The sequence below is a fragment of the Gavialis gangeticus genome, unplaced genomic scaffold, assembly GCF_001723915.1.
Source record: "Gavialis gangeticus isolate Ggan-Ray unplaced genomic scaffold, GavGan_comp1, whole genome shotgun sequence".
In the NCBI taxonomy this organism is placed as follows: domain Eukaryota; kingdom Metazoa; phylum Chordata; order Crocodylia; family Gavialidae; genus Gavialis; species Gavialis gangeticus.
The window spans coordinates 90,248,091-90,270,832 of NW_017729025.1; the positions used below are offsets into that span (position 1 = coordinate 90,248,091).

The 22,742-nt window shown below is 42.0% G+C and overlaps 1 protein-coding gene across 1 annotated transcript in view; it reads left to right on the forward strand.

The window, feature by feature from the left end:
- The window catches only part of MAP3K9 (mitogen-activated protein kinase kinase kinase 9), a 193,397-nt gene that overhangs the window by 95,226 nt on the left and 75,429 nt on the right, over window positions 1–22,742 (forward strand). The window contains exon 6 of the mRNA XM_019519944.1: window positions 20,767–20,947. Coding sequence (XP_019375489.1) covers window positions 20,767–20,947 — 181 coding nt within the window. The remainder of the gene's footprint in view (window positions 1–20,766; window positions 20,948–22,742) is intronic.

Consider the following 22,742-nt stretch of genomic DNA (forward strand, 5'->3'; position numbering starts at 1 on the left):
GTGAACAGGAGTACAGACAAACTTAGAAAGCAAGTAGAAGTAGCACAGAGTAGAACCCCCTGAACAGTATCCCAGACTGGCTTTGTCTGCTGAATGTCTGCCCAAACAGAAATGTCTTACAGACTTTCTGAAAGATATTCAGGTCTGGGTGTGGTGGGCCTCAAGGAAAAGGAAGTTCTTGAGCTGAGGAACAACTGCTGAGCACCTCTTACGTGTTTTTGCCAAGGAGACAGGGCATGTTGACAGTACTGAAAGGCTGCTTTTGGCTGACCTTAAGGATTGCAATGGGGAATAAGGAAGACAGTGATCCTTTAGGTACATTGGGCCCAGACCACTTAAGGCCTTATAGGTCAAAACCAGCTCCTTGAATTTTGTCTGGAAAAGTATGATAAGCCAGTGCAGACTCTGGAGCACTAGAGCTATGTGCTGTACCAGTAAGCAAGGTACTTTATCACATAAAGCTAGTTAGGGAATTTCCTTATTTCTGAAAGGATTATCAAGTTTTCAGTACATCTGCTTTGTAGCCAAACTGGCAAGAAGAACAGTGATCTATGCATAAATAAGGTACTGTTTCTATAGTGCACCATAAATAAATACCCAAACAGAAAGTGAAAATTAAAACAAGCAAAGAAACAGGTAGCAATACTTGTAGTCTGGTATGGAAAAGGTTTACTTTGACACAGAGTGAATGGGAGAGGGGACTAGACCTGACTAGTGGTTGTAGGAAGGCATCCCTCTCTACCTAACCTTCCATTCTTCCAAGAAGTCCTTTCATCTTTTCACTTACACCTTTATAAATTCTGAATTAAGCTGCAGCCTAATTACTAATTATTCAGGGATCTGGACCACAACAACATTCTCAGCTTGAATGTTGTGACACTTCCAATTTGAGCACAACAGTTCAGGCCATGCCAAGAGTTTGAGGTACAGCAGAGCCTTCTGACAGAGAAGGTACTCTCCACTCTTGCAAATGCAGCTGCTCTGTGAATGGTGAGGTAGAGAGAAAATTCTCCCCTTCTAGTCATTAGGCAGGGGAGAAACTTTATTGCATGTGAGATGTTTAGTGCATGGAGTAAGGCGCGACTGAACCACAAAGAAAGAGACTTTAACTGCTGGAGAGTCTCAAGTTATAGCAAAGAAATTTAAAAGGACCACTGTCAATCCAGAGAAGAGTTTTTAGATCCACAACAACACTGTTGTCATAGGTCCTTCTCAAACCCAGCCACTGAAGCCAAAACTCCAATCTGTTGCCTGCCACCACCTGATGTGATTTAAAATTCCAGCAGGAAACATAAGGCAGACTTTCTACCACTAGTCATAAAGGTATCATTATGTTCTGCAAAGCCATAAGCAGACAAAGCTGTCATTGAGCATGCCAACCCTACTCCCTTGGCCATAGAGGAAAAGGGACTCAGTGGGAAGAAATCCTGAAGTGTCCAAATCGCACTGAACCTATTGCCATAGAGAAGAAAGAAGCCAGTACAAGAACAGGTAGAAAATTCCTCCCTGCCTCACCTCGTTACAAAAGTAAAGTGAATAGTTAGCAAAATCTGGTTACTTATTGTTTCCTTTTTTGATCCCATTGCCTAAAGAGGAGATTGGGCCTGTGTGTGAACTGCAGTTCTGATTGGGAAACAGCCCCTTGATTTGTGTCTGCTGACTCAAATCACCTGCAAAGGAAAAAAAGAGAGAAAAAAAAAGGTGGGAGTGGGGAAAGAGGAACATCTCAAATGGCTTATTCAGAGTAAAAATATTTTCTCACTAGCATATTAGCTCCCTACATCATGTATGGCTTTCTCTTATAAAATAATTGCAGTCTTAGGGCCTGGACAGATACAACATTTGAAGTGCTTCAAATGTGAAGTGGACAGAAGTACATGGCCTATGAAGTGCTTCAAAAATATTCCTGGAAGAAACAGCAACTACTTTGAAATGCTTCCTGTTACGTGTGCCTACCTGTTCTACAAAGTGTGGCGGGGGGGTGGTTGGTCCTCTGGCCTCTTACAGCACTTTGTTCCCTCTATGCTCCATGGTTGGAGGCAGATGGATGGGGGGGAACACAAGCAATCTCTTGTGTGCTTAGCTGTCATGGGATCTGGAGAGTAGGAATCTTTGCAGGCCTGTCTGCTTCCAGCTATTTTTGTGAATGGGAAATAATTTCATAGCAGACTATATACATTTTAAGTAATTTATATCTTAATATCATCATCGCAGTGAAGTTAAAGAAATCTGGGTCTAATGTACTAGCTGAGTACCATAAGTAGCTAAAAATTCTTCTCTATTATTTTTACAGACTTAGGGAATGTTGAATGGAATTTGTTCATGGCTTTATTCTAGTTGGTATCTTTAATGACTTGGAATCTGCTCAAAGCTGGAAAGGACTGTGCAAATATTTGCACAGTGTGTAAAACAGAGTATGTTGATATACTGGATAATTAGTCTAATATGTAACTTACAGTGAATAAACCTCTGAAGTAGTTCTTCAGATAGGCAGTGATCATAAACTATGCAGCAGTTCCAAAGGTAGCATTAATAGTTAATACATTCAATCAGCACTCATGTACTGGATTTAAAAGAAACCCCAAATATCAGAATAGGCTTTTATTAGGTGTTTCAAAGGAAATATCCCATGGTGCATAGTAGAGGTTAAGCTCCAGTTTCCAGTGTGTGCTTTATTTTGGTCTGTTTACATGCATAGTGTCAAATTGAAAAGCAGCGAACAGTTCAACAACAAAAAAACAAAAACCTTGAAAAAAATATCTACAGGTTGGGCAAGGGTCAATGGACCTGAGAAAATGAAAATAAGTTTGGAGAAAATTAAAGGAAGGAGAGAGAAAGAGAGAGAGGCATTTACTAAAAAAAGGCTAGGACTGATTAGGGTAATCAGTAACAGATGTAAAGATGGCATGGCAGATGATGGGGTATGTTGCAAGTGAAACAAGTTAGACTACATAGAAGAAAAATTTAACAAATTAAAATGCTTGTAATATTTATTTTGGAATATTTAATACTATCTTATGGAAAGATGTTCAAAGGAAAGTTTCCTCAACTGCATTAAACCATTTTGTTACTTACAGCAACAAAGAAGAAATTGATCTTGATATAGGTGTATTAAGGGTCATTTGTGAAAGTAGGTGGAGTTTTACATACAAATGGATACACACAACTTTACCAATATATAAAGGTCCAGGTATGTCTATAACTGGTCAGTTGTTCAGTTAACCCATGGTAATGGTGTAGAAACAGCAAAAATGTTGCTGCCTAATATCAGTACTGGCAGGAGTCCAGAAGGCCTTATATGGTGCTGAGGAATGGGCAAGAAGGAGCAGACTTTACTTGCACTAGTACATGTATGGGATCTGTGGGCTCTTTGGGGGAGGTTGCCTTTGCTTGGCATTGAGAAATTGACTTCTACCAGGTCTACTGTTTCTCTTTAGCAGCCTTCCTGGTAGGAACACCAAAGCCAAAAAAAACAAAGGAGTGGAACCTGGAGCTACATTATCAGCACTTTGACTTCCCTCCTTGCCAGATGAAGTATTATCTTCAAAATTAGTACTAGGACTGGTTGACTTTTAAACTTTTTTCCAGGAACTTCTTATGCTGAAACTCTGAGACTTTGATCATCTCAGAAAAGTGCCTCAAATTATTTGACACCTTTTTAACTTCTAGTGCTGTCCATTAACAAGGGGTTACCAGACTTGTGAAAACTGAGGCAGATAGCGGCCATAGTAACACCAACTGGAAAATGTGTTTGAAGGTGCATGGTATCTTCTGCAAGATGCTGTTTTCCAAGGGTTTTGTTTTTTGTTGTTTAATTGTTCCTGCTGTATTTTTCAGTTTGGCACTATGCATGTAAACAGACCAAAATAAAGTGTGCTCTGGAAATTAGAGCTTAATCTCTACTATGCACAGCCATAGGATTTGGCTACTTACTTGTCTTAAGTCTGCAAGGGAAGTTGAAGTCAGAGATGACCCTAGATGGATGGACCCATTGTGAAGATGTTCCCTTGGCATTTCTACTACAACTGTATTGGCTAACTGCCACACCCTTCCAGCTGAGTATGACTGATGCAGAATAGAGTTGTCCAGTTCTCTCATGACAGCAAAGGAGGACTGAGGGACATAACTAAGGAAATCTAGATGGTGACCAAGAGACACTTGCAGGCTGAAATGGAAATGTTGAGTACTGTAGGTCCAAGAATAGGGCATCCAGAGAGATACCTTTTAAGGACTTTCTTTCCCCTTAGGGCTTAATGAGAGGACTGGAAGTACCTTACATTTACCAGATGACTGATGAACTCATGTGCTCTGAGGATTTACATCTATCCTTTGCTATCATAAGCCTTGCCATCCTTAGCATAAAGTGAGACAATACATGCTGTCAGTCTAATTTATACATACAGTATTTTATACCAAAGGTATATAAGAAATAAGTATGACAGCTGCCCTCTTCCCTGGTAATGTAGTGTGCTCCTTTGACATAGTAGCAGGTTGGATAAGATGGTTGACCTGCACCAGACCTTTGTCCATTCCCCCATAGATTACCATTAGACAGATGGATATTATTACCTTGTCTAGTTCCTCCCTCTATCCTATGCCTCCCTCTTTTCCCTATCCTTTGTCATGGACTCTTCTCATATTACAGAAGTGACCTTGTTGTTTCATCCACAAGACATGGAGAAGGTTCCTTGGGTATATACGGAAAGCTCCAAATACTTCATCCTTTTAAAAAAAGAAAAGAGAGGATCTTTATCCTAACCAGAATTGAGGCTGTTCAACAAATGTGTACTTAAATAATTTCATCTCTGCAAATGCATCACTGGCTTGTGACTTCTTCTGTATTTTGTCTGGCTTATAGAAAGAGCCTGCAATATAGGGTAGTTACCAGTCATTCCCAATACAAGGTTCCATACATTTATATTTTCCTTGGTACCAAGAGTTAACCAGGTTGCCAGCAAATGATGGTTGGACATCTAATCCATATTGACTTGTATCTGAATAACTGTCTGGTTGATCTGAGGTAGGTCTCGATAGGAAGTACTGAAACAGCTTTTGATCACATTTTCTTTCTCTCTTTTCCCAGCTAGGACTTCTTGTAAAGTCTGATAAATTGTTTCTTGTATTCATCAGGAAGATTTTACCTGCCAGAGGACAAGTTTCAATCCCTTCAGCTTGGTATATGGCCTACATAAAAAATGGAGGAATATGTACTTGTCTAGGGCTATTAGACTACATGTTGGATGTACATACATGCTGTTTACTAGGTCTTGCTGACAGATTTCTCTGTATTGGTTGCTGGGGCCAGTGCACTCTCCATCGAGGCATTATGAGTCAATGGATTACAGTCTTGCCCTGGGTCTTGAGAGCTCACTTGGTGGCTAGATTGAATGAATGTGAGAGGCAGTGGACATTCTCTTTTACAGTGATTCTTATAAGAAACATACCAGGAACAGGCTGGAGTGCCTACCTGAACTACATTTAAATGCAAGGCATGTGATCTGCAAACACTATGATCATGATGCTACACGTGAATAGTTTGGAACCAAGCAACTTCATAACATTCCTGCTTACTCTGTAGAAGTCTGAGGTGCGAAACTTGACTACTGGACATTGCCAATGCGTGTTATAAACAAACGAGGGTGTGTGGGTCATCTATTTCTTTGCCTGGAACACACCAAATTCTAGAAGTGGGGACATGACTGGTTTGACTGTGCTTTGTTTTTTTAGAGATTAAAATAATCTAGTGCACTTTCCAAACAGAAATATAGTAGTCATTGTGGGTAGTCTCTGTGGAAATCCACCCTAGACCCAATATCCCATTACCAGGGGAGTCATCCTATAAACTTGCTTGACATGGGACAGTGCCACATGCTGAATTTCTGCTCTGAGGGAGGCATGAGCCCTCTGCTGAGTGCCTTTCTTCAATATTCTCTATATTTCTATACTCTTGCCTATCCATCCCCAGTCCCCCAGTATAATACCATGTTTACTCAAATAGGAGGTGACCCTGATTATAAAATAACCCAACACAATTAGATTCTAGATATGGAAAATGTATACATTTGCTATAATTTTCTAGGTATAGTATCTAATTATTGGAGGTTTGCCTTGAATTTGTCCCCTTCCCACTGCTACAGCAGGGAAACTAAATCTGTGGTGTCAGGTAGCCCCTTTCCTTTCTGCTCCCATGACAACTTTTTCCCCTGGCAGCCCTTCCCCCCCCTTTCTTTACTGTCAGACCCTGCTCTCCCTAAGTGCATGGAAGTGAGAAGCAAATTTGAAAACAATAGCGTTGAAATTAAACATGGCTGTAGCAATTTGCTTATAGTATCCATGCATTTAGTTTATGCAAAATTGATGCATTACCCTTTTTCTTTCTTTTTTTCTTTTTTTGAAACTGCTGCCAGTGTTACCACAGGTACTCCATAAACACGCTTTTGAGTAGCACTTTGGCACCTGCTCATCCATAGTACAAAATATGCATGATATTAGTTCAATTTACCACATAGTTCATTGGGATGAGACTTACCAGAGTCAACAACATTTCAAGCCATGGTGACCCCATAGTTCAGCACTGCTCAGTATGAGTGTGTACTCCAGATAACTCCTCCCCGACCCCCTAAGAGGATCCACATGGTAATACTAATTAGCCCTCGCTCGTGACAGGAACCTGGTGTTCTTGTCACAAGTCCTGGGATTTTCCAAGGTTTATATGTAGATGAGGTTCAGGGCAGCTTGATATGGCTTCACCTCTTGAAGGGCAGGGCCACACCAATTTTATGTGGCAGGCTGAGAAAGGAGGTGACAGAGGGATTCTGGGTGAACTGTTTGGGGCCTCGTTTCTTGATGTTTGCCTTGCAATAAAGGCTGCTGAAGAAACAGAAATCTTTGGAAATGGGAAAGAAAGGCACAACTCAACTGTGGAAGTGAAGAGGAAATAAAAAAGTATGCAGTGTTGTGGCTCACCATGACTTGAGAAAGAGTTGCTGCTGTGGGTGACTGCACTTAATGGGCACTGCTGTGTGTCTTATTCAGATGGGTTACACTAAACTATTCTTGTGATAGGTTTCTATCAGCATGTTTGCCCAATGTGGGCAATGTGTCTTATAGTCATGCTCAGCATTGGTTGTATTTAATCAGCTTCATAATTGGTTTCCATTACTGAGCACATGCTGCTTTTGGCAACAGCTTAATGATAGACAGTGTATTTAGTGAGATTTCTTTGTATGCAATTATAAGGTAAGGGGCCTTTTATTCTCCATGCCAGCTGAGGGGGAGTGGGGAATTTGTCCCATATTCAAGTAAACATAGTATTCATGATGTGACAGGGCAAGACCTTGATCCTTAGGACAGTGCAGTACTGGCTGGAATGACCCTGGCTATCAGATCCATTGCAGATTCCTCAGAAGCCTTTATGCATCTTTTGACCTGCCTGGGCATGGTCTCACAAACCACCCTAAAATACTGAGGCCAATAATCCCTGAATTTGATGGCCTGGATTTTGGATGGCTGAGCAAAATGAGATTTGCTTCCTACATGGACAGTCAGTTCTTACACAGAGCAGGAATTTGATTCCTTCAAATAGAAAAGGGCCTCGGTTTTAGAAACTTCAAAAAATATTGTTCCTGTGGAAGTTCTAGTACTAGAAATCTAAGACTAACCTCACATTTTCAGGAGCAGGATTTAAAGCATAACTTTTTTAAAGTCCACTTTGCTGCAGTATCATACAGGACTTCAAGTCATCCTTATAAAACTCAAAAATCTTTTTTTGAATGTATGTCAGTGTGTTCAGTACACTGCTTCACAAGCAAGGTGGCTTTTCTTGTGATCATGACATCATCATGGGCAGTTGGTGAGCTCTAAGCAGTTAAGGCAGGACTGTCCTGCATAGTTTTCTTCCTGAACAAGGAAATTATGAAATATACCAGATATTTTGACCTAAGGTGATTGGTGGTTTTAGAATTCCACCCAAACTAATTCATTACCATGCTAAGTTTTCTGAAATTACATTCAGTGGTGAAGGTTCTTTTCTTCTATGTTCTGAATCTCTCTCAAACAATAGTGCTCAGTCTTTTGGCCCTGTGGGCCACAAGTATCGCTTGGGGCTGGTCCACAGGCCAGATAGAACTCCGTGTACTAGGATCGGGCCCTGGGGCCTGACACTGGCCTCTCACACTGGGATTGGGGCTGGTGCTGCCTCCATGTGCCAAGATGGGGCCCTGGGATCAGGCACCCAATCCAGCACACAGAGCCCAGGTCTGGAACCTTGGCAGGAGGGGAGTGGTGCTATCACTCCCCCATCACCAAATATCTGGACCCAGGGAGAGCCCCACAGGCCACATGACATGGTGCTGTGGGCCAGATGTGGCCCACAGACTGGGGGTTGAGCACACCTGCTCTAGACCCTTGTTCAAACATTAAAAGTATTCAGCCTTTTATATGCAGGGAGAGAGCCTTTTTTCTCACATCTGGTGCTTCTAAAGAGCAAGCTCTTTCTTTGAAAAGAATCTGAACGTGAATCACATAGCTTATTTCCACCTTCTGTCAGATGGCTGACAGACCTCTTTCTCTAACTATGTAAGGCACATTCCTACTAGAGTACAGGCAATATATTTCACCTACTTAAAAAACGTGCCAGGCTAAGATCTGCTCATCGTACTTTTATTAATCCATTATGCACTTAATTATAGCAGTCAGGTCAGATGCTGTTTTTAGGGACAACAATACTGCATTCTGTACTCCCGCCATCAAGGAAGAACACTGTGTGTCATTCATCTACTTTGGAATCCACATTGATATGTGCTTAAAGAAGAAAGTACAGTTACTCTATGGGAACTATGGTTCTTTGAGATGGTGTAGTGTTAATCCCATGACCTGCCCTTCAGTCCTGTTTTCAGAAATTCTCAGCAACACGGACTTTCAATTGAGAGAACTGAGGGTGAGCTATAGCTGCTTCCAACCTTTATGCTCTCATTTGGCAGTTCAAGTAGATGTTGCTAGTCGAGAAAAATCTGATCTTACATATGGGGTTTGTGTATGCTTACAGTTGAATGCATACAAAATATTATATCTCTAAGAAGAATGATTCATACCTAATGATATTTACTAGTGCATCTTCCTGAAAAGCAGAAGATGAAGGTCAAAAGATTTCAGACTTCTGCTACTACTTCCAGTGAAAAATCTTTGCCTCAAGCACGTTACGTGCAAACTTATTTATCAGTTTGAACTTTAATAAATACTTGGAATGGGATATTAGCTTTAAAATAATTAGTGGGTAAGTAAGGCCAAAACTGTCTTTAGTGTGCCTCTGTGTGGTATTGAGTGTCTTCAGTTCCTTGTGAATTTAGCAAGTTATAAGCATGCTTGGAAGCTGGCATGGACAGGCCCTTAGTTAAGGAAGTCTGTGAATTAACTGTATTTGCTTGATATGATAAATATAGAAGTGTGTCTGTGAGTGGGATAGTTGCTCTTATCCCTGTCTCTCCTTTAGACTTGCCTGTCACAACTTGAATGAAAGAGAAAAGAAAGGAGGTTACTGCTTTTTCATGGTTCTTGGATAGAATAATGCCACCCTGGTGTCAATTGCTCACGGTGTATGTTTTATTTCCAGTTTAATAGTGGTGAGATAACAGAGCCCTTGCCAATTACTTCATTGGCAAAAGTAATCGGAGTTACAGTCAGGGACTACTCAGACCAGTTACTTAATAAGGATTCCTTGCCGCTAATTATCTCATTAGTGGCATACACTCTCTGCATTCTTCATTCTCTGTGGGTGCACGACCCTGAGAGTAGTCTCTAACTACTCTCCCTCACAATCTGTTATGTTGATCCCAAATCCCACGATCCCACTGGATTTCAGACTTCGGGTTGACCCCAATCTCCCCCGTTCTTCCACTAAGGGGTAACGATCCCTTCTTCATAGAAGTCCTGGCAGATCCGCCACCTGGCATCTCCACTTTTCCCCATACTCACTGGCACAGCAGGGTTTACTGGTAAGAGAATCTTTTTCGCTGCTGCCCTGCTGCATCCCTCAGGGATCTGACACCCGACAGGATTTTTGGCAAGGCGATCCTTTTCACCACCAACTTGCCACGTACCTCAGGGCTTCACTTCTCTCAGAGTCCATCCAGATAGCCGGTAAGTCGTCTTCTTTCTCTCCAGAAGTCCGTCCCTCCTTATTTCTTCTTCTGGTGCCCAAAGGTGATCAGTCCGTCTCCCGCCGCTGTTTTTATGCCTCACTCAGCAAGCTAATTACCCTCATCATGTCCCAGGTGTGCAACTCCCCCTACCTGGCCGAGCTCACCCTTAGGTCAGTTTGACCTGATCTTCTAAGTAACAGGGCTCTTGTTTGGGTCTCTGTTACAGTGTCATTAGATTTAACTTTCTAAGTCACTAGATGAGATGCTGGGCCAACAAGTAGCTTGGACAGTTGTTACTTCCTATTGCCATTTAGGCTTACCAATACTGAATCAAGACATTTTTGTAATAGTTGATGTTTCCATGCTTGCATGGAAGGGTCTGATAACACTGTAAAGCTATTCTTATCATTAATATGGAAAATGAAAATAAAGGTAAAGAGATGGATCAAGCAGAAAATATGATATAATTGGAAAAGGAACCTATATTTTTATATATATCCCAATATATATATTAAGCAGCGTTTGCCTTGTTTTTTTACTTTCTTTCTTTTTTACAGTACAAGAGCATCAAATTGGTTTTGGTTTTAATTCTTTCTTCCATAGATTTAACTTAGTAAATATTTGTGCCCTGGAAGGTTACAGTAAAGTTATTTACAAAACATAAGAGTTTTTGATGGCTAACTTCTCTGCAGGATCAGTCTGTCCACCAGTCCCTTAGAACTGTGGTTTTCAAACTGTTCTGTGGCACCCTGGGGTTTCATGATAGATCATCAGGGGCTCTACAAAGAGATTGGTGATAATGGTGGAGTGGGCCAGGAGCCAGTATCCTGCCATTGTGGGACCAGGGTGCCTGGCTCTGCATTAGTTTTTCAGATAGGGTTAAGGGTTCAGCAGCAGAAGTGATGCAAAAGGGTTGCACGACTCTAGGAAGTTTGAAAACCACTGCCTTAGTGTTCCCATGCACTGAATGGATTGTTTATCCACCATTCACACAGAGCAACTGTGCACGCTTTATCCTAGATCTGCAAGGAATAAGGTCTTTGCTCGCAAGCTTTTGTTTCTGGCTCTGGTGCAGGTGAACAAGGGAGCTGAGAGTAGGGAGCATTCCTTGTGCCTTATTGTTCCTGTTGGCTTGCAGATGATATGGAAAGGAAAGCTGCCTGACTCCTAATTCTGACTTAATTAGCCCAGGAGATTTGGTGGGAATCAATTTGGAGCAAAGGATGAGTGGTGAGAAGACTGGCATTAGATTAAGACCTGGGCAGGAGGGGTGGAAAACTGCACTGTGGAGGCTGGAGGAGGTTGACTGTGCGCGTAACAGGAAGTTTGATAAGAGGATGGGGATGGTGATTGGAAATAGGAGTTGTGGGGTTGGAGATTGGGACTAGGTGAGGAATTTGGGATTTGAATAAGGGAATGAGGATGATGGGACACAGTTTGGTTGAAGTGGAAGCTCAGTGGAAACGGGAGTAAAAGACTTTTTGTCCTGCAGAGTATGCTCCTTCCAGAATCCAAAATAGAACTTAGGGGTTGTGAGTCTTGATCCTTTGCTGTTGGTAAAAGCTGTGGTGCCCACTGGTGACATGCTTGTCTCATTGACTTCTAGTAGCAGTTTATGTACAAAATAGTAACTTAGTACAACATCAGTTGCTCACTTTAAGCAGTAGAGGTCTCCCCTATGAACCAATATATTCCAACCCAACTGATGAACCTTGTGCATGTGGGTATATTGCATGCAACCAGAGGTGTAGTGAGCTCACTGAACTCCCTCTCTTCCATTACGGACATACTGGGAGCAGAGCTGTGCCTGCTTTGGCAAAGACTCCAGGAGCAGGTGGACAGGTGGGGAAAAGAGGGGAGTAGTACCATTCTGCTTGCTTCACTAATCCCTTGTCCCCCAGATGCATTGTTTGGTGCCGCACTATGCTGCTTGGATCCTGTAGCCAGGCAGGGGCAATGCACGGTTTCCCCTGCCACGGTGAAGACTCCCAGCATAGGAAATTCTGAGGCCCATTCATAGCTGGTGTTTGGGGCAGCTGGCTTGCTCATCCTCCCCTGGTTATGCTGCTGTATGCGACGGAATTTGTTTGAGGTTTTTCAGTCATATGCCTGAAAAACAAGAATGTTTTATTATAAAACCTACTGACTTCGCAGCCTTGATATTCTTTTAGTGTATAGGCTTCAGATTTAATCAAAGTTATCTCACCATCCACATCTGCAGTTCATCTTTTGCTTTTAATATTCTAAAGCCTTTGACCTCCCTTTTCACAGGAGCCTGTATGGAGAGAGCTGGAATTGTTGCAAGTGTTAATAGGCAAGACATCTCTTCTTGGGAGGAGAAGGGGTTTTGCCTAGACTATGCTGAAGCAGGCTGATGGTGACTGATAACTAACATATGCTGAATGTTTCTGCTGAGTCAGCTCTCCCTGTTCTCAAAGTGCCTGAAACCTATACCTAGTATCTTGGCTGACAACCAGGTCCTTCTTTAAAGATGGGAGAGTAAAAGAGTTTTATACCTCAACACTGCCATTTTTTTCCTATGTCTAGTTTTCATCCTGGTCTGTTGAATTAATAGTCTGGCAGGGGACAAATTTCCTGTTAACAGATTGTTCATATTTGTAACGGGTGGGTGGGTGCATTTGCCCCATGTGAGTGTTCCCAGTCTAGGTTTTATTAGACAACACTTAAGAAAATAACCATTTCTGGGAAGGCTTAGAAGCTTTTTGTCTCGTATTTCACTGAAATCACCTCCTTGTTCTTGATTATGTTCTGAGTGTACTGAACAGTGCTATAAAATGATGGAAAGATGTATTTATAACAGCTTTGTGGTTATCCCAGGTATAAATGACCTGGGATAGGCAAATTGTTACTCATTTGTATTGTCCTGTTGCCTAGGGAGCTTAACTGAGGCATAACAGCCAGAGTCTGCACCCTGGGCAGCAGTGATGGTGGCAGGAGCTGGGCTGGATGCTGCAGCTGTGGCTGTGCCAGCTGACCTGGCAGTGATAGCAGCTGCTGTTCTTGCCCTCCCTCTCCAACTCCAAGTGGGCACTTACAGAGTGCCCTGGTGGCCCATTCTTTGTTATGCAACTGGACCTCAGTTATAGGCTAGAACCAAATTGCGTTAGGCAGTTTAAACATAGAACAAAAAGATGGTCCCTTCTGAAGGCAGCTTAAAATCAATGTATCAGAGAGCATGTAGGTATTGATAAAGGAAAACAAAGAAACCGTGAGACAGTATTGGTCAGGATTATAGGTAGTGGTTGTAGTATGTATATTAGCAGTCTGTTAAATTTTTTTGTACACAATGCAGTAAAGGAGAGTAAGTATTATGGATGTCTACAGGGAGCTCCTTCCAAGGATGAAGGGCAATGTGGGTGGGCTATGGACACTGGCATCATAAGCTAATTGGAGGTAGGGTCAGTCTGTCTATACTAAATTTGTTAAATAGGCTGAAGACGGCCTGTGAAGGGATGCAGGGTTACTTTACTTTGTAAAATTTGGTGATTTGGATTTGGCCTGTAGGAACATGAAGCTGAGCAATCATAGGGAGGAAGGAAAGTGTCATGTAGTGACTTGTATGTGAAAATGGAAACAGGAACTGGAGATTTGAGCATAGGCTGAGATTTTACACTGTCCTTCTCTCTTGCATTTATTCTGGCATTTCATTATCTTTTCTATGTGAAAAAAAGAAAACTACTTGAACATAAAAAGTCTCAGTACTGATTTTTTGTTAGACTCAAATTGAGGTAACTTTCCAAATCCTCTGCAAACTAAGCAACAGGATTAAGATGACTTGCAGGCTGAGTGGGTTATATATCCTGACAATGATGCCCACTTCTCCCTTGTGGCTGTAGAGGTGACTAAAACAGGAATGTGATCCTCTTTGTAAAGAGCCTGCCCATTGTTCTGCTTGCAGCAAGGGATCATTAAGAACTTTTGCAGAGGTTTGCAATATTGCTTAACAAAATGTGATTTTTTTTTTCCATTTCAAAATTCCACTTTACTCCTGTTTTTTAAAGCCGACCATATAACTGGATTCAAATTTCAAGTTGTTAAACTGTTTTGACTATTTCCTGAGGGAATGGTGGCTCCCATGAAAAATGAACCCAGACAGATGTCCTGAAATGCACTTGCTTCTTTGTGAGGATCCATAAGAGATCTGTGGATGTATCTTTGAGATCTTTTTTCCATTGGTAATGATCATTCAGGTGGTAAGCTATTTACTTTTGTTACCTCAATTTAGGTTAGCTGAGAGAGAGGCACTGTCTGGGGATACCAAGGAGAAAAACTGTTACCACAATTTCTTGGGAATGCCTCAGTCGCTGCTACTACTACTACTAATGGTGACTTCAGTGAAATGTGTTTCCAACCTCAGCAGGACAAATTGAACATTTAGTTCCACACTAGCTAGCTTTTCTTCATGCCCATCAACAAAGTTTGAGAAAGGACACTTCACTGCTGTTCAGTTGCAAGCCTTTGCCTTCAGTGAAACCCAAGGTGAAACAGAGGGGTGGAGCAGCACTTTATTAAGCCTTCAGAGCCTCCTCCTACTTGCTGGAGTCAGGAGGGAAATGGAGCGTTTGGCAACATTAGTAAGTGACTCGTTGGAGTTTATTCCTTAGCTCTGACTACCTGCAAATAAAACTGATCAAAAAGATCTTTGACAGAGCTATATTCCATCGCAAAGAATCAGTTTAATTGAAATTGAAGTGCTTTGTGGGACGTCTGACTTCATGACGTTTTTAGGAAAAAGCCATTATTTTTGGTTCGACTTCATTACAATAATATATATAATTTAAATAATCTTCATTTAATGAAAAATCTTGTCAAAATGAACAAAAGTACAATGTCAAAACAAAACACTGATTTTCCTGAATCAGTATTTAAAGACTCGTTTTCATGGGAAATTGAAAATTTGCCTTAGTTTTAATTCAGAACTTTTTATTTATTTATTTTGGTTCTCAGCTAGCAGTACTCCATAACTTTTTGTAGTTCCATTAGAAATTCTTCACTGCTCCAGGACAGAGCAGAGAGACAATGACACTTGTATGTATGTGGCTAAATTCCATTCACAAGCTACTGTCTTCCAAACGCTGCCCTTTTGGGGGACCACTGCTCAGGATCATGTAGTCTTGGGGGCTTGAGTGAAATACTATAAGTAATGAAATAACCAAGCAAATCTGGAGAGTTGTTTTGTAGTGTATGGTGGCTCTGGCTCCAAGGTGTTTGTAAAGTTCCAAGAGCAGAAGCAATCCAGCTAGAAATGTCTACTGTCTGCCTATTAGAGGGTCACCGTCCCAGGACCTACTTTAAAATGAAAATCAGAGTTATTTGTTGGCCCCTCCTATGCAAGTACTTTGTTACTAACATGATGTTTTCCCAAACAAATAGCCCTGTAGCACCCAACACTTCTTGAACCTCTGCAGAATATGAAAGAAACTTCTTCCTGTCTTCAGAAAAGGCATGACATTGGCAGCGGTCTGAACATTTTTCTCTCGTTACTAGGATTAGCTTGGTTCCCCACTCAGGAGCTGACCACAATTTCTGGAGAATGTGCCATTAAAAAATGAATTTGAATTTATGCCTGGAGGAAGAAAACCTTTGAAAAGCCCGTAACAGTGATGTTCTACTTTTAACCATGCTGTTAGCTAATAAGAAATACAGAAGCAATGTATGGTAGTTTCTGTCCCACTGAGCTTGTTTTTCATTTGTGGCTTCATCCTTGGCCTCTACACAATCTGCAGTTTGGATATCAGTGAGATGGAAAAGTATACTTACCCTATTGCAAACCAGTCCCACACACATGAAGGGAGTCTAAAGCACACAGAAGAAATGATTGACCAAAAATATGACTTTCATTTAGTTGAATAAGTTCTATAAGTGAGAACTTGCCCTTTGCCAAGAGAGAGATCAGTTGACAGATCCAGGGATGGGGCAAGAGATTGCATCCTCTCCACTTAGGCTAGGCTGTACATGTACAGTGAACTCTGAGCTCTTTGCCTGGTTAATACAGGTTTCTGCCAGAGCTCTTCATGAGCAGTGAGCTTTTGACTACCCAGCTAATTGGGGCTAGAGCTGGGGCTCCAGCTTTCAGGCAACTTGGGCCCAGGTAGTAAACACTGCCACTGTTCACCATTCCTTCCCATTCCCACTGAATTCGTCAGCAAGGGAGAGGAGGAGATAAGTGGCTTCAGTAGCAATCGCCCTCTGGGCAGACCCCCCCAGTGCCCAAAACTTGTGCAACACAGTCAAAAGGGGTAAGACTGCATCACTGCACCCCTTCTGGGTACGCCCCTGAAGAGATCTAATTTTCAGTTAGCTCCGCTCAGTCTTACCTGTCCCCCCACACCCTTTTTTTTTTTAACACACCTGCTTATAATGACCTTGGTCCAAATTTGTACTGCAGTTATAAACTAGGCATCATCAGAAGTTGTGCTTCTTTCTTTAATGTGGCTACAATTAGTTGCGGAATTATCCTATTTGAGTGATTATCTGCTTGTATTTAATTCTCTCTCTTCTACTATCCTTTTTGACAATATAGACCTAACTTTCTTAGGAGCTAATATAAACACATTAATAAATATTAATAATTAATAGGGCTGTCAGATAATCACAGTTAACATGCACAATGAACATGTTAATTGGTTCTTGCGTTAATGTATTTTAACGTGTTCATTGCGCATGTGGTTTTGGAGCTCCACTCTGCCGTTTCTGGCCAGCAGTGGCAGTGCAAAGGACTGCAGAGCAGCCCAAGCGCGGGCACCAACTGGCTGCAGCAGGAGGAGATGGGGTACACACGCACACGAGAAGCTGCAGGCTGCATGCTGCATGTAGAACACCGCTGCGCTGGTAAGTTAGTGGAGGGGAAAGGGTAGGGGGGACAAAAGATTTTGGGGTGGGGGAGAGTTAGATGGAGGCCCTCATAGTGAGGGAGGGAATGAAGCAGGGGCAGGCACTGGGGTGAATGGGGGGCTGTGGTGGGTTGTGGGATAGACCTGCAGGTGGCTTGTCCGGGGTTGCGGAGCGGGGATGACTCCCCTCTGCTGTGTTCACCCCTGGGGGAGGCATGGGGGGCATTTACCCCCTGGGTTTGTGCATGGGATGGAGGTGGACTGCCAGCTGCAGGCTGGGACTCTGCCCCAGGAGCTGCATGCTGGCTGTGCCATGCATCCCCTGCCTGCCTGGTAGTGGGAGGTACAACATGGTATCACATGGCTCCCGGGGAAAAGGCAGCAGGGCGCAGAGCCTCAGCCCGCTGTGGGCAGCCTGCCTCCACCCCGTGCACAAATCCAGAGGGCATATGCCCCCCCACGCCTCCCCCAGGGGTGCACACAACCTTGGACCAGGCACCCATAGCTCTATCCCACAACCTGCTCCAGCCCCTGGGCCCCAGGTTCCCATTCACCCCAGCAGCTGCTCCCCCCCTCCACAGACTTACCTGCTGTGTGTGTGTATCTATGTGTGTGTGTCTGTCTGTCTGCCTCTCGCTTCTAAGCCACAGCCCCCCCAGCCCTGCTGCACGTAATTGTGAGTTTTTAGCTGTGTGATTAAAATCATGATTAATTGCGACTTATTTTTTAAATTGTGCAACTAATCATTTGACAGCCCTAATAATGAATAAATATAGATGTGTAACATCAATATTTTCATACTCAGGAATGGACCAGGGGTGGAGGAATCGTTCAGTTGTACCACCCTTTGTTTCCTAATTCCCTCACAGTTTAAATGCAACTGCCTGACAGCAATAACATTTCTATTCAGGCAGCAGTGAGTGAGTTAGTTGACTTCATGGCTCACTGTAATCTACCTCAGTGGTTTTCAAACTTCCTGAAGTCACAGAATGGTTTCTTATCTCTTCTTCTGCTGTGGAACCCCTACCTTGGCTCCATGGGCTGTGTGAGCTGACATGGAGCCAGGCATCCCAGTCCAGGAATGGCAGCGCACTGCCTCCCAGTCCACTTTAACCTCTTTATGGAACCCCTGACGATCTGTTGTGGAACCCCAGGGATCCATGGAACACGGTCTAAAAGCACTGAACAACCTGATTCCTTCAAAACCCTTTGTTCCACAGGTGGTTTTGATATTCCATTAATCAAACTTCTCTTTCTTCTGCAATTTTGCTGTTTCTTAGCTGCTTCTGGTAATCTAACTCCTATTTCAGTTCTCTGCAGACTGATTTTAAGTTTAGCTAAAAACATTAACTCAGCTGTGGAATTAACTTTCAGTGACCCACTGGATGCATTTTCAAGATGCTTAGGAAGGCTAGGTTTTGTTTTATGAATCTGAAAATGAATATACATTTTATTCTACTGATTATACTAATGAAACAACTTCTTTTGATTATTTTTGTCTAGTTTATTGTGTTTGTATATATAATACATGATATAGCAAATTAAGTTCCAGTTGTATTTATTTTTCTTTGATCTTAAACTGAATAATATAGTCTTAGGCACTTAGCATATTAGTAAAGTCTCTAGTTTCTTTTTAACTGGAGAAAGATGTCAAAATCCTAGATCTGCCCATGCTCATACCTTACCACTGTCTGCTACAGTATGGTATGATTCCTTGCTGGACAGACTGATAATGCAGATTTGTTTTTCTTGATTCCTTTTTTTTTTGAATGACCAAAAAAAAGGTCTTAGCCTCTTGCCCCCTGCAAATACAGCAACTTTGTGACTAGCAGCATACTTCTGCCTCATCTTCCATTGTTCTCTTTTACATCATTTGCACCAGCACAAAGGGGCTGTTAAGACGCTACCAAGGCAGAGTAGAAGTGTTTGGCATCTGTTTAGCGCTGATGTAAATGACAGCAGTAGTGGCAGAGCAAGAGAGCACAAACAAGGATTCTTGTATATTGTAGCAAGCTGAGCGTAATTTTTTAGCAGCAACTCTTTTCTTTTACTGCCTTTGTAATCAAGTAGAAACTTTGGCAGCTTAATTTAAAATACAAATCAAAATGCTTTAAAATAATTGTGTAAATAAATAATATAGTCAATACAGTCCCCGTCGTATTCAATATTAAATCTGGATTAGCTTTTACCATTCACAAACTTTCCATTTTCAAATGGTATATATTTATATTGCCACTGATGCCTAATCACAGCTCAAATGTTGCCAGAAAAAAAAGAAGGGTTTGGCTCTTAGGATTGGCACCTGAGAGGTCATGGAAGTTGGTTTCGAATTGTAGAATGACCACTTTAGCTGGATTTTTGCACTAAACTGATTAACAGTGACACATTTAATATTATCCATTAAATTTGTTATCTTTAAATTTCAGAGTTAACTTGCTGAGATGAATAGAGTGGTTCAAACTTGTCAAGGTATTATTTTGAGGTATCTGCAGACTTGAAAAGGCACTGCATTGATTTACATTCAGTTGGCTTTTAAGATTTTATTTGCCAGCATTATAAGTAAAAACCTTAAGATTCTGGAGCAGAGTTTCATGCAAAGGATGGAATCAGTATCAAATTCTATAGAATATGGTAGGCCCTACCCAGAGCTAATGGTGAAAATGCACTTGAGATATATGATGGTTTCAACTTGATTATGTAATTGTATTACAGTTTTACCCTGGTCGTGCACTTGTAACTGGCTGCAGTCCTGTTGTTTCATTCTTTATCTTTGTCCCATCCTGGCACTCCGCTGTGATGCATTAGATGTAGCATATCTACTCAGCCAAACTGTGACTATTACTTTTAAAAGCTTGAGGCTCCCAATAAAAGGACATTTAAAGGGCCTGATTCTGAGAGAGTGCAGAGCATCTGTTTTCTCTAAAGTAACAGAGGCTTCTCTAAAATATCTCAAGTTGGGCAGCTATGATCACTAGTTGCATTTGAAAATCTTAACCTTAATATCAGAATGTATAAAACTTCCACTCCAGCATATTAATTATAATCACGTATCCACATTTATGGGCATCTCTGATAAGAAACTTTTCTAACTCATTCAATAAAGGTGCAATGATTGGTTTACTTAGAAAAGATTAATTAGGATGGTGCATATCACACCTACCCTTTCTTTGGATTTCTAGAAGCTACAGTGGTTCACTCCCCTTCCTCAGAGGATTGCTTTGTAGAACAATGCTACAGTACATACTATACTAAACTGTTATGCTGAGTTTACTTGTTCCTTGGGTAGCTTGAATAGAAGTTTAAAAAAAAATCAAGGTCCCTGCATCTCTAGCACCCCAGAAGTGAATATTAGACACTAACTGATTATTCTGACTTGTGCTATAGGTCCTTTCTGAAGTTTTTGTTCAGTTTTGCTCACATAGAACAGTAGATTTATCTACATGAGAGTTTACTTAAGGTCTGAATAAAAATTGAGCAAGTATTTCAGGTTGGGGCCCTTTCTGTGTCTAACATCCTGGTTTTCATATTTTGACTACATTCACTGTTTATTAGTAAGAAGACAGCTGTTCATTCTTCAACAGATTAATAGAGCAATTCAAGACCTCTTAAAAATCATGATGATAATGTGTTGAGTGACAGGCTGCAAGTCAAGGCAAGATTTAAAGTTGGGAAATGGCTTCTCTTGGCAGGAAGACTTTTTTTTTTCTTCTTTTTTGAATAAATCCTAGCCACGTGATGCATGCCTTTCACTTTTTTCCCCCCCTCTCCTCTAGTATTGATACTCGAGAAGGTGGAAAATGGAGATCTGAGCAACAAGATACTGAAGATCACTGATTTCGGCCTGGCCAGAGAATGGCATAAAACCACCAAAATGAGTGCTGCTGGGACATATGCCTGGATGGCTCCTGAGGTCATCCGCTCGTCCATGTTCTCCAAAGGCAGCGATGTGTGGAGGTATTGATTTGGCACTAAGTACTTGGATAGTAAATGTTAACTGGAACTCCCAGACGCACTGGACTGTGCTTAATGAAACACCAGGGATGGCTAACTGAATACCACAATTCCTGATTTAGTAGAGCTTTTATGTTTCCTGGCTTTCCACCCTTCCATATCCTCATCTGTCTTTGAGCTTGGGAATCCAGAATGTGATCTGTACAAAGTAGCGAGGTCCTGCATCCTCCAAATCCTTGTTCCTTCAAGGATTTCAGCTTACCCCTTCCATGCCTTTCTTCTAAGCTTTCTATGACCCTCACCACTCTATAGTACCAAGATCACAACCCATTCAGTTATTTGGTTAACTACTGCCTTTTTAATATGACAGAAGACTGGAGTGTTATACACTTGTGATTAACTAAAGGCCCCAAGATTTCATAAGACTAAAGGAGTCAGCTTCAAGTTATTCCAGTTCTGGTATTTACATTCTACCTACCCAAATTTTCCTTGAAGTTTCACCAGAGCATAGTATTCCACATTTCCTTTCCTAAATCTGCGTAAGGTTTTATACTTTCAGTAATCAAATTAGATGTTAACTATTGATTATGGGTGAAACTAAGACTTTGATCTGTCATAACACTTATTAAAGCACTTTGATTGTTTTAAATGGAAGCCATTATGGGCAAAGTAAATGAATTTAAGAAAGTCAGGTAAATTTACTGGTAGAATGAATAAATCTAGAGTCTAGTAGATTGCTTCAAAATGATAGAAAGTGATATAGGGTTACCACTTACAGATACTGCACAAGATTTGCTCTTGACTGCATAAGGCTGAATGGCTTTAACTTTGTTTACTAGATAAGCATCTGCTGGTGTTATGGTTGTACAGCTGGTCTTCCAGAGTTGCAGCTGGAGTAGTTCAAATGGCAGTGATCCACTTTTTTCTCTCAAATACAATAGTGCATGATTTTAAAAAGATGGACTTTGAGTGTAATTTTGCTGGAGAGAGGTATCTTGAAATTCTAACATTGCTGTTGCTGGTCATTCTTGTTTTAAAGTTTTCCAGCTATTTGCAATCTGTTGGTAACTAGGGCTGTGTGAAGCTTCAGGTGTTGATTTGATTTGGAGGAGATTTTTTGGCCCGATTCATCGGCCAAATCTCCGAATCGAATCAGGAGAATAAAAGGGTCTGAATCAATTCAAAGCTCACCGAATCAATTCAGAAAGCTTCAGAGAGATTTGGAGATTTGGGCAGTCCCTGCTCACCGCCGCAGGGAGCTGGACCTGGACTCCGTGCCGGTAAGTAGGGAGCGAGGGAGTGGGTTGGAGGAGGGGGGGAGGGAAATGGGGGAACCCCTGTCGGGCCCCATCCCCTGCCTCCTTCCCCAGCCCCCCTGAGTGCCCCCCAACTCTTGCCCGCTCTCCCAGCCCTGTCAATGGCTGTCCCGCCCGGCCCCAGCATCCTGACTCTTTAAAAATAAAAAAAAAGCCTTGTACTCACTGGCTTCTGCCAGGCAGGGGGGAGAAGCCCACTGCCCCCTACAGCCCCGTGCTAGGTGGGGGGGCTCTGCCACAAGTCCCCACCCTTGCCCGCTCTCCCAGCCCTATCAATGGCTGCCTGGGCCCAGCCTCCCAGCTCTTTTAAAAAAAAAAAAGAAAAGAAAAAGAAAAAAAGCCCTGCACTTGTCAGCAGCTGCATCAGCTGTCAGGGCTTCTGGGGGGGCAGCACAGGGCAGTAGAGGGCAGCAGGGATTGCTTCTCCACATGGCAGCATTGGGTAAGTGTGGAGCTTTAAAAAAAAAAAAAAAAAAAAAAAG